The 12,936-nt window shown below is 35.7% G+C and overlaps 1 protein-coding gene across 1 annotated transcript; it reads left to right on the forward strand.

Moving 5' to 3' along the window:
- The first annotated feature begins 7,920 nt into the window (after positions 1-7,920).
- LOC127100675 (pyruvate dehydrogenase E1 component subunit beta-3, chloroplastic) lies at positions 7,921-10,855 on the forward strand. Its single transcript, XM_051037930.1, has 4 exons — positions 7,921-8,240; positions 8,414-8,520; positions 8,623-8,663; positions 9,599-10,855. Exons 1-4 carry the CDS (start codon positions 8,138-8,140, stop codon positions 10,569-10,571), a joined length of 1,224 nt encoding a protein of 407 aa, XP_050893887.1. The 5' UTR covers positions 7,921-8,137; the 3' UTR covers positions 10,572-10,855.
- The last annotated feature ends 2,081 nt before the right edge of the window (positions 10,856-12,936 follow it).

The raw sequence follows: 12,936 nt of genomic DNA on the forward strand, positions 1-12,936 counted from the left end.
GATGTTATCATGCAAATTCGTCCCTAAGTTAAGGTTTCTAGCTAACTTGCACAGGGAGCAAGCCTATCCTAAACATGACTTGCACAGGAAGCAAGCCAAACTAAACCTAACTTGCACAGGAAGCAAGCTAAAGCAAACACACAAGCACAAATAGCACACATTATATGCAATCAATGGGCTCAATCAAGGTTAGGTTTTAGTCGAGGGGTCATATCAACCTCAACAAACAAACCACTGTAACAGGGTAATATTAGCTCTTAACCCTAACATTGAGAGTTAGGGTGAAGCTGATGAAAGGTGAGTGAAGATGAGACTTCACAGCTCTTATCCCTGGCCTGGGAGAGCTTAAGACAAGAATGTGTGGGTTCAGAAAGTGGGAACCCTTCTACACATATGACACTGACTCAATGTACAATGATCTTGGGTTAATATCTGCAATGCGTCAACACAGTAGTGTGAGCAAAACAGATGACACACAGAATAGCAGGGGATGGATTGCACATCCCTTATATCTGCCAATGCCTCTTCACTTAGGAGGTCTTTGAGTATGTACAAGGACAAATGTAAACAAACACAAACATTGCCTCTTAAGGAGGACTTCAGACAGGTGCCTGGCCAAGTAACAGGCCAGGTCTTCCAGACTACATGGAGTTAGAATGTTATACCTCAATGCAAATGCTCTTAAGCAAAGCAAAGCAAGTTATCAATAGAACTAAAGCAACTAATGTACCTGAAATCAATCAAATACAATCAGTACTCAGACAAACCAACATTAAACAGCAAATGGTCAACAGTTAATTATACATAGTCAAACACAAGTCAATGCACAAAGGTGCAAGCTTTAAGGCACAAGACCAAGTTTTAAAACCTACAAAACAAACCAATGATTAGTCATAAACAATCAAGAAAGGAACTCCAAATGAGGCACACCATCAGGCATAAGCATTTGTGCTATTAACCTGAAACACAACTCAAAAGTGAGAGCACAAACCACTAGTCCAAGACTAGGGTCAAAATGAGATCAAATCATCAAAACAGAACATGAAACTTATCCAAAATCAAGATCAAACAATTAAAAATCAAACCCAATTGGTCCCATGTTCATATCATTCATCATTATCATTTCATGATCAAAATAGCACAAAGCATGCAAATAGGAGCTCATAGAAGTCAACATAATGATTCAACTCAAATCCAATCACAAACATTTCAAAAAATCCTCAAATAATTCATGGTCAAACATCATCCGTAACATGATAAGCATACCAAAGTTCAGCTCATTTGGATCAAGGGAAGTAGGTCAATGAAATTCAAAAATGCAAGGCAAGTTCAAGCAAACTCATACAAAGCATCAAAACATGCATCAACTTCAACCAATCATAAAACAGTGATAAAACATGATAAATGAATGGGACCAAAGCCATGATATACTTCAAGATGTCTACACTGCACATGCCAAATTTTAGATCCATCCAATAATGCATGAGTATTTCTCAAATCATATAACATCATGTGACACAAAAGGTCAACAATTTGGTCAAACAGGGGAGAAATTACCAAACAAATAGGAAATGCATTCAAAAATTCCAGACAAATTCACAAGCATTCTTAACATGCACAAGTATCTTCATGCAAAAATCCAAACCATTTTAAGTTCAATAAGCATGGTAATTAAAATCATGAAGTTGGACATGAATGGTGTGACACAAATTGTCACACCTCTATTCAAAAAATCATATCTCATCAACCAGCAATGATAAAATTACAAACTCTACACCAAAATCACCATGAACATGTCTAGTTTAAGCACAAAAAATTTGGGAGGCATTGGATTATGTATCATCATTTCACAAGCAAAATGGCAAGGCATACACAAAATGGACACACATGAATAAACCCTAGCACATTTAAAAATCCACATGTGCAAAAAATCTGGAAAAATCACCATAATAAACTAGAGATCATGAGGAGCAATTCACAAAAAATCCCATGTAATTTGGCCAAGTATTGAGTGACTTATGAATTTTCTAAGATTGCCATGCCAAATGAAATAAAAATTGAAAAAAGAAATGAATTAAATGGAATTATATGCGGATAATGGCAAACTTGTAATTCCGGCTTTCACTAAGTGAAACGCCGCGTTTTGCTGGCACGCGTGGCATGGCCTGATTCGCTACATGGGATACAAACACCCAAACCATGCAAAAACACGGGATTTGAAGATCAAACACGTTCTTGGCTAGGGTTCCAAGCGTGTTCTTCAGCATTTTTTCCAGATTTCCAGCCATGAATGAACTTTCACAAAAATGGACAAACGACATATCACTGTGTTCATCTCATCACGTACATCAACAATCCAACAATGATTTAACCTAATTCAAACTCATATGGAAGAAACGAGCAAAACAACATTTGATAACCAAACTTTAAATCAGTGTATCTCCCTTAATACTCAACCATATTTCACGATTCAAAGCTCATTACAACCAGCATGGAAAGATCTATAATAAGCATATCATGATTTCACCATTGGCCAGGTTCGAGAGTTTACCCGATTTGAAGAACAGTGTGGATTTCGTGGTTTTCCAGCCTTGCCAAGTAGAAACAGAAAGTCCTTCAAGTTCCAGATGATGAATGGATGAATGATTCTAGCTCAACAACCCTTGAGGCAGCTCCAATCGATACTTGCCATGGAAGAAGTTCAATGCAACAGTGCTGAAAATGGTTCAACAGTTGCGAAATTATGCTTGCAAAAGCTCCCAAAATGATAGTAGATGATGGCACAAAGAACAAGGGCACGAGTCCTTTGGAGATTTTTGTAGAAAAATGAAGAACAATGTTGAGAGAAAATTTTCTTTTAGATCTAGATCTGGATGGAAATGAATGCTAAGTGTATTTTCTGTTTTGATTATGTATATGTACCAACTGTTAATGCATTCCACTAATCAACCTTAAGCCAAACCTTGTTAATTAGTGAAAATAGATATTTTGACAAATTGCTAAAACCAATCATTATGCATGGGGGTGCATGCTACAGTGCACGAAAATGGGCTTAGGCACACTCCAAATGTGGTTTTCAGTCAAATCCAATTGGTAGAAAGTGTAGACAATGATTAATTTGAAAGTCAATTTTTCACCTTTCCCTTTTTTAATTCAATGCACTTGAAAAAGGCCATTTTGATTGGATGATTTTTGGTGAAATGTGATGAAGAATTTGGATAGAGCACATCAAATGTGACTTGTAGCAAAAAACCTCACTCAATTTGGCCAAATGGTTTGGAAGTTATCTCACTTTGAAGTTCAAAATTTCTTGAGAATGATTTGATCATAACTTGCCAACCACAAATGAGAAATGAGTGTTCTTGGACTTTTTGGAAAGGTGAGAGCAAGATCTTCAACTTCCATGTTGGACAAAATTTCATTTGAAGCTTGTATGATGATGTAAATTTGAGGAGAAAAACTTTCCATTTTTGGCAATTTCCAATTACAAGTCGCCTGCTATTTTAGGAAACTTTTTGTCTGACTTTAATTCCTCAACCCTGATCTTTGAAATGTCAAATGAGACTTGAATGAACCCTTTCAAACCATCTCCCACCTTCAAATCCTTGATTTCAAGCACAATTGACCACAGTTGACTTCAGTTGACTTTCTAGGGTTTCTGATGAAATTCAGCTTAACTGTTGGGCTTTGATCATCCAATCTTTGGCCAAACACTTCAAAATGATCACATAATCATATGAACTTGATAAATCAACCCTAGGGCCTTGTCTCAATGGAAATGGTACATGCTTGCTTGTTAGACCTGATCCCCTGACCAGTTTGACCTAATTTGTCTGAGGAACTTACACTTGGGCAAAGGACAATGCAATGCTATGCAGTGGACTATGTTATGTTAATGACCTAATATGAAAATGTATGTACAAAATGGTAGGTGCAAATTTGAGGTGCTACATGTGGCAATCTCCTTTGATCCCACCGATTTCTTGAGCAATGAACTGTCTGAACATTGAGAAGAATTTCTACCCTGTATGTTGGCTTCTCCACAACACTTTCAAGGTTAACATGAAGAGAATAACCCCATTCTTTTCACTAGAATTTGTCACAACCAATCACAACAACCAAAAACTTCCAAGCTTTCTAAAAATATTTACCAAACCTTTAAGAACTGTTAGTTTCAAGACACGCCTCCCTCAACAATTACAAATCTCTCATGATCAAGATCTGAAATCAAAACTAGAGGTTGAAGATGAAAGAAATTATATTTGCAAGAGATTTTGAGTTTTTAAAATTTTGAGGTTGTTGATTTCACAAAATCACAATGATTATGAAATTGCTATATGGAAATAAGCTGACAAAAAGGATTTATATGTGCTGGAGATTAAGCATAAAAATAGGTGAAATGGTTGTTAGATTCGAGTCAAGAGCATTTGTTAATTTGAGTCAAATGAGCAAGTACAGTAGAACAAGATTAACATAAAGAAAAGTGACCCATTTTCCCGTGATCCGAGTCACTTACTATAGTGATTCGAGTCATGATGGTTCATGATTCAAGTCATGTATAAACTTAGATTCAAATAAAATTGATTAGAATCAAACATGAAAAGTGAAACAACTTGTGATTCGAGTCATGTAGGATGTGTGATTCGAATCAAATGAGGCAGTGTCTAACATGAGATATGTGATTTGAGTCATGTAATACTTGTGATCCGAGTCACAGAGTTGCATGATTCGAATCATGTGTAAACTGTGATTCGAGTCACATACACCAAAATTATCATGTTCTTGTCTGTTTAATTTGATACGAGTCATGGAATGTGAGTGACTCAAGTCATACACCAAATCTCAAATTTTCAAGTTTTTCAAAATAGTTTAAGATTTCACTTCCCATAAAAATTGAACCAACTTCAAAAATGGTTCTTGTTCAATTAACTCAAGCAATTTAATAAAACCATCTACTAAAATACAAACAATCTAATTATTCAATGCTAAAGGGAACCAGTTTAAAACTTGATTCAAAGATGTGTAATTATGAAGGTGACTCAATAAACAATAATAAGTGAATTGAAAGCGTAAACAATAAGAAACAAAACCATATTTGGGTTATCCCCATGAATATATTAAAGACATGCAACTTCACTCCCACCTTCCCTGAACTCCCAAACAATAGTATCAGAGTCGTAGTTTGGCTTGGTGGGGGAGCAAGAGCTGGATCTTGTCTTGGTTCCTGTTATAGGATGTGGGATATTCACACTTATGAGGGAGAATGTTGAGTGCAAGTGTGACTTATTAAAGTCCCACATCATATATGAATGGGTGAAATATTGGATTTATAAGAGAGATGGCCCATTTACCTAATGCCTTAAGTTTTTAGGTGGAGATGTGGCGTCTCCCTTTCTTGTGGTCTTGGAGAATTGGCCCCGTTGGTGCTTCCGCCTTCCCCGTACTCCCCAACAGAAATGTTGAGTGCAAGTGTGAGTAATTAAAGTCCTACATCCCTTATGAGTTGGTGGAATGTTGGATTTATAATAGAGAATACCCATTTACCTAATGCCTTAAGGTTTTGGCTGGAGATGTGGTGTGTCCTTCTCTTGTGATCCTAGAGTATTGGTCTCGTTGGGGCTCCCTCCTTCCTTGGGATCCTCAATAGTGGTATCAGAGTTGTGGTTCAGCTTGGTGGAGGAGCGGGAACTGGATCCTGTGTTGGTTCCTATTATAAGATGTGGGGGACTCACGCTTGTGGGGGAGAATGTTGGGTGTAAGTGTGAGTGGTTAAAGTCCCACATCACATATGAATGAGTGGAATGTTAGATTTATAATAAAGATGATCCATTTACCTAATGCCTTGAAGTTTTGAGTAGAGATGCAGCGTCTCACTCTCTTGTGGTCCTGGAGCATTAGTCTCGTTGGTGCTCCCACCTTCTACGAATTCCCCAACAGTGGTATCAGAGCCGTGGTTCGGCTTGGTGGGGGAGAGGGAGTTGGATCCTATGTTGGATCATGTTATAAGATGTGGGAGACTTAAACTTGTGGAGGAGAATGTTGGGTGCAAGTGTGAGTGGTTAAAGTCCCATATCGCATATGAATGGGTGAAATGTTGGATTTATAAGAGAGATGATTCATTTACCTAATGCCTTAAGGTTTTGGGTGGGGATGTGGTATCTTCCTCTCTTGTGGTCTTGGAGCATTGATCTCGTTGGTGCTCCTGTCTCCCCCGAACTCTCCAATAGGGATCCTTCAACAATATACAAATATATATTTTATAATGGTTAAGCCCAACAACTAATAAATTGAGCTTTTACACGTGCTTTGCTCAGGAACCTTCAAATAGAATTTTTAAAGTGGATAAGCTCAAGAACCTACTACTAGAGCTTTTATACGGGTCAAGCTCAAGAAACTACAACTAAATTTTTATACGAGATTAGTTTGCAACCATTACAACACAATTCCACAAGAGAATCACACTATTGGATACAAAAATAAAGCACAACATTGATAGCAACAAATCTCTCACAAGGGATTTTTGGTATTTTAGCACTATGACAATCTCCGTGAAAAGAAAATTTGAAAAAAGAGAGACTAGAAGAAGAATATAATGTTTTATAATCAGAATTTCGATGGTGAAATGAAATGAGGAGAACATCCCTTATAAATGTAAAAAATTGGCTCAAAATGGAAATAATCCATGAACCATTTTAATGATTTAGTATATTAACCCTAGTTGATAACCAATTACAACACCTTAAAAATGACAACCCTAATCTAAAAAAAAGAAACCATAAAACGACTATATGCATTAATTAATTAAAAGCTTTTCTAATCGATTAAGAGATCATTTACCTTGATCTAATCAATTGAACAAAATATTTAATCGATTAGGCAGTGTAAAAAACTTCCTTAATTGATTAGAATTACTCCTTAATAAGTTCCACATAAGCATGGATGGTTTTCAAGAGATTTTATGAAATAAGTGTTGATTGACATAATACATAAAAACTTACGCTTGACCTTTTACATTTTAACTGATCACTCTAAGATGCGAAGCGCAATATTAGGCAAACTTTCAGACTCTCACAACTTCAGATATTCAAGTTCCCTTGTGATATATCTTCAACTAACTAATGACTTATACATCAATGACTTAGTACTACAATTAGAAATTGAATCTTCTGACTGATGATGTTTAGGTTATCTTCTTAATCACGTGCCATCATCAAAAGCTTTACTTTAATGGTTGACATCAATTCCTCTTGTCATAGAGAATTCTCAACTTTCAAAAGTCGTTTGATCTATGAAGTTGTTATCTTCAAAATCAATGCTTCATTAGTTGCCATCATCAAAACTAACTAATGGTCATATCTACAAACACATCGGTCCACAATATTACACATGATAAACACTCAATAATATCCAGTAAAATGTTACAAAAGTTCTTAACAAAAAAAATGTTACAAAAGTTTGCAAAAATATACTAACCATAAATACTTAAGGTGTATTCAACAATCTCCACAAAACATCATACAATTATCATATTATATCTCTCATCCTACGCATAAACAAGTTTAAAAAATTATAATTACCACAATTCAAAGATTTTTTTAAAAAAATTAAAAAGAATATTGTTCTCAAAAGATCGTCGAGTACACTTAAAAACGATCTCAAATTGTGTTTAAAAGATTACATCAACAACAAATAGAGTTTTTTCAAAAAATTGTCACAAAATAAAAGAATTTCCGAAAAAAAAAATTATACAAAAAAAGAAAAACCTTGTATAGATGAGTCCACAAACCTTAACAAATGAATTGGGCCGGATTCATTAAAACCCAAAAAACCATAGCCCACATAAGAAAAGGAGGTGTCATTAGAACTAACAAGAGGTTTGGATCCAGTTAGGCCACCAATAATACATCATCGTCCACAAGCAAAAATAAGTGATATTGTCGATGGAAACAATGCAATTAAACAAGACAATTTAAAAAAACCTTTGTGAGAACGGAAAAACAGAGACACATACATTATCACAACTCAACAACAAACACACACAGCTATAAACTCTTCCTTAATTTCTCCGCCCACTTTTTCTCTTATATTCATACTCTTTTTCTTCAATCCTTCATTCCCATTCTTCTTCTCTGATCCAATGGCTACCCTTTTCCAGGGATTAGGAGCTGTTACTCCTTTATCTCCATCCAATTCCTTTGAATCTACCAAGTTTCTCCTTTCTTCTCGTAGATCCCTCTCAGGTTTGCAAGCTTTTGAATCGTTGGATGCTTTTTTATTTTGGGTTTCTCTTATAATTGAATGGGGTTCTTGTATTTTCCAGGAAACTTGTGTAAATTTAGGTTTTTTATTATTCAGTTCAAGTTAGTTTTATTGATCATGAGTGATGTTTGCTTCATTTTGTAACTGATTTCAGAGAGGAAAAGTAGCATTTTTGTTGTCAGATCTGATGCAAAGGGAAACCAGGTTCTGAAGTCAGGAGCTACTCGGAAGAGTGAATTGTTGATTCCTAATGCAGTTGCTGTAAGTTATTTCATCACTCTCACTCCATTGTGTTTTTTTTTTTGAGGTTTGGTTTGCAATTGTGTTTGTAATCAATTGTGTTTTTTTGTTGTTTGTTTATAGACACAGGGAAGTAGTTCTGTGGCTTCTGCATCAAAACCTGGGTATGTCTTTTTTTCCTACAATCACTTGCTGGTGTTTTGTTATGTCAGTTTATAACTTTTTGAAAATCAAACACAATAAAATGCACAAGCCTTGCACAATTTGAATCTTAGCGTTTTTTCAATTAAGAATGGTTTTAGTGTATGCTTGGTATATATAAAAGTTAAGCATTGAAACAAAGAGAAGCTCAAAACAGTGAATTGTAGTCTAAACTTCCCTTACCTGTGATGGGGTAAAGAATGTCGATACTGTCTACCATATCAACTTTTATCCCAAATGAGCACAATTTTACCCTCTGATATGTGAGACGGAATAACGAAGGATGTGGTTGCAATATTCAGTTCATCTTTTTTTCTTGTTTATTAAGGCTTCCTGAAAATATTGAATGGTGCTATGCAATTTCTTTTCACTTTTTTATTTTGTGATGAACAAGGCTGTATTTTACGTCTGAAAACAACATTACAACTCTAAATGATTATACCAACACAAGCTAAACTCATCCAATTTCTATATGTTAAGAGGTATTTGTAAGATCTCTTAATTTACAAAATATAATGAAATATAGAAACAACTCCTAAGATATATGACGGGATTAATAGAGATTTCATGCGTATTGTATTTTGTAAAATTTGGATATAAAGCCCTTTACCTGCTTTTGACAAACAACTTAAGCTCTTGTGGTGGTGGTTGGTTCATGACACGGTAGTATTACAAAGCGGTCATTGCTTTTGTTACAAAGCGTTCTTGCTTTTGGTGGAATGTTAGATATAAGACAATTCATGTGCTTCTTTACCCTTTAGCACAACATTTCGAGGTAGTTGGTTCATGCCTATTCAGTGCTGGCATATTTTTTCTCTCTTATTGATCACATTGATTGGTTGAATTTGCTAAAACACGCGCTGGCATTTTTTTCATCAGATGTTCATTTTATTTTTAGGCATGAACTTCTCCTTTTTGAAGCTCTACGGGAAGGTTTGGAGGAAGAAATGGAAAGGGATGCAACTGTTTGTGTCATGGGTGAAGATGTAGGTCATTACGGAGGATCTTACAAAGTGACTAGAAACCTGGCTGAAAAGTTCGGTGATCTCAGAGTTTTGGACACCCCTATTGCTGAGAATGCCTTCACTGGCATGGGCATTGGAGCTGCCATGACCGGTCTTAGGCCAATCATTGAGGGCATGAACATGGGATTTCTACTTCTTGCATTTAACCAAATCTCTAACAACTGTGGCATGCTTCATTACACATCCGGAGGCCAGTTTAAAATTCCAGTTGTCATTCGCGGGCCCGGCGGAGTCGGACGACAACTTGGAGCAGAACACTCGCAGCGGCTGGAGTCATACTTTCAATCAATCCCTGGTATTCAGATGGTTGCTTGCTCAACACCTTACAACGCCAAGGGCTTGATGAAAGCTGCAATTCGAAGCGACAACCCTGTGATACTTTTCGAGCACGTTTTGCTTTATAATCTCAAGGAAAGAATCCCAGATGAAGAGTATGTATTGTCACTTGAAGAAGCCGAGATGGTTAGGCCCGGAGAGCACGTCACAATACTAACCTATTCAAGAATGAGGTATCATGTCATGCAAGCTGCCAAGACATTGGTGAACAAAGGGTATGACCCTGAAGTCATCGATATCAGGTCTTTGAAACCATTTGATCTTCACACAATTGGAAATTCAATTAAGAAGACGCATCGCGTGCTCATAGTGGAGGAGTGCATGCGAACGGGTGGAATTGGTGCTAGTCTCACAGCTGCCATTACTGAAAATTTCCATGACTATTTGGATGCTCCTATTATATGTTTATCCTCTCAGGATGTGCCGACTCCATATGCCGGAACATTGGAGGAATGGACCGTGGTCCAACCTGCTCAAATTGTGACTGCTGTTGAACAACTCTGCCAGTGATTACTGCGAAAACAAGCTTAGTTGGGATATGGTTTTTTTTTGGTAAATCTTGTTTACTTAAGCTAGAATATTCACCATGATATTTTAATTTCTGAAATCCTTTGCATTTTTTAGATTCATCAAGTGAGCCCTATAACTGGGCAATAATTTTAATGGATGCTGAAGTTGTCTGTTCAACCAATGTTTTCACTTTTTTCGTTTAGTTCACTTGTATTGTATGGATGTAATAGTTTATTTTATAGAGTTTTGAATATTTTCTATCAAATTTTGTGTTCTTATATGTAGCTCTGGTGTCTGTTTGATATGCGTTTTCCACTTTACTGATGAACCGAAATATCAAATTACATGGCAGCATTGTTGTTGAGGTTAGATTTCCAATATATGGATTTAATGTTTAATAATGTACAAAATAATGTATAGGTTACAATTGGCATTTCTTTTTATGGGGAGTATCAGTTGGCAGAAACATTTGATGTTGTAATTGTATCAGAGTTTTTTGAGAGTAGTAAAATATTGTGTGATGTTTTGGTCTCTTTGCTTGAAGGAGTATATTTGAAATGTGAAAGACATCGCCTTGTCTTGATGGAATCAATTTTGAAGTTCTTGTTAAATCTCTTGCGCCATGTCCATCCAGAGGACACTTTATGAAATTCTAGCCTCAATTGAGTTAGGAATCCATGTCATTAACATTGTATTGCAGCGATCCCAAGCGATTGATGATGGATTTAGCGACAACTTTGACAAACCATGACCAAGAATGATAGTTTGAATTATTCAGTGATGGAGAGATAATAACGAGACCATGGTTTATCACTAGGGTGTATGAATAAGGGGTTAGACATATTGGTTTGGATTTGTAAGGTAGGTTCATTTGTGGTAGATCAGAGTGTTGGTTGTAGTGGATTAGATGATCGAGATGTTTATGGGGTTGGAGAAGGTGATTCGTTGTCGATGCCACCATCAATGGTGGTCATCGTTGAAAAGAATGAGCGAAAGAGGAATCAAAAGTTTTCTTGTGAAGATAGAGAAAATGCTTGTGAAAATGAAAAGTGATGCTTGATTCGTGGGATGAAAGAAAAGTTGACGAGGATGAAATTTATACAACTAGTAAGAATAATGTTGACATTTGGTAACAAAAGCATGTTCATGCCTAATGAACAAGAAAAAAAACTTAGAAAAATAACACTGAATGAAGATTGAAAATTGTTTAAGGCACTTTAAGGATTCATGCCAGGACCTCGTGAAAAATTTAAAATATTCTTAGAATTTGGAAATGCATCTCTAGACACATTCCAAACACATTCTCATTCCTGAGTTAGGCCCTGAGGTTAAGTCAGATTTTTTTAATCGAAAATGTATCTTCGGACGCTGTTTTAATAAAAAACACGTCAGACCTTTTCTCATTCCTCACTTCTCAAAATACTCTTTCAAACTCACAACCTCTCAAGTTTGAAACTCTCTCAAAATCATTCAACTCACTTCAAAGCTTCTTCCATCAACATCAAACCGATCAAAGAGTTCACTCAATATCAAACTAAAACTCACATTTTGTAAGTTTATAATTTTTCTAAACTTTTTTTATTTCTATATAAATTTGAAGAAATCGAGCATTAGGTTATAAGTACTTTAGATATGTTATTAAAATGAGCAATGTGTTTGATACAATAATCAATGATAGGTCCGCAAGTGTACGAAAATATCAGTTAGAATATAAAAAGTCTCGAACCCACATAGACCAACGTCAACTACCGTTATCTATCGTTACGATGTTTATCTAAGGCTATGAACGATTGTTTTTGTTTGTAAAGGAAAATAAATAAGCTGCTTTGAAATTAATTATGAGACGTGAGACCGGAATGTGGCTCTCGCCGACTGGTTAACGCTCGCAAAGTCGTTAATTATAATTAAAAATGGGACAATATTTTCTTTTGGAAAAATAATTAATTTTTAAGGGACCATTCGCTTTCGCATAACCGGTTCCGAATTTTAGCATGTATTCTAACTGGCCGCTTTCGCGTGTCCAACATGTTACAATGCAAAAATCTTTTTAAAAATTAATTGCTTTTAATTACTTGAAAAGTTGATTAAGATAGAAAAAATAATTTTAAGATACTGCTACCTTTCGCACGTTCGGTATCGGATTTTAAACGCATAAACGTCCGATTTCGCGTATTTGTTTATATTCTTTAAATTTCCTTTATGAAAATTGAATTTTTTCTAATCAACTAGAAAATGCTTTCACAATATTAATAATTGAAAACTGAATTTTCCTACAATCAAATAAATGTTTTGTTCTTTCGGATCAGAATCGGTATCTCTACATTTCTGCTTTCGTAGTAAACATTAAAGTTAAAAAAAAAAATTC

The sequence above is a fragment of the Lathyrus oleraceus genome, chromosome 7 (genome assembly GCF_024323335.1).
Source record: "Lathyrus oleraceus cultivar Zhongwan6 chromosome 7, CAAS_Psat_ZW6_1.0, whole genome shotgun sequence".
Taxonomy (NCBI): Eukaryota; Viridiplantae; Streptophyta; class Magnoliopsida; order Fabales; family Fabaceae; genus Lathyrus; species Lathyrus oleraceus.

Excerpts from the sequence above, each read along its gene's own strand:
- LOC127100675 (XM_051037930.1), top strand. The coding sequence starts at position 8,138 with ATGGCTACCCTTTTCCAGGGATTAGGAGCTGTTACTCCTTTATCTCCA. Across the intron at positions 8,241-8,413 it reads TTCTCGTAGATCCCTCTCAG|AGAGGAAAAGTAGCATTTTT; the intron begins GTTTGCAAGCTT and ends AACTGATTTCAG. Across the intron at positions 8,521-8,622 it reads TGATTCCTAATGCAGTTGCT|ACACAGGGAAGTAGTTCTGT; the intron begins GTAAGTTATTTC and ends GTTTGTTTATAG.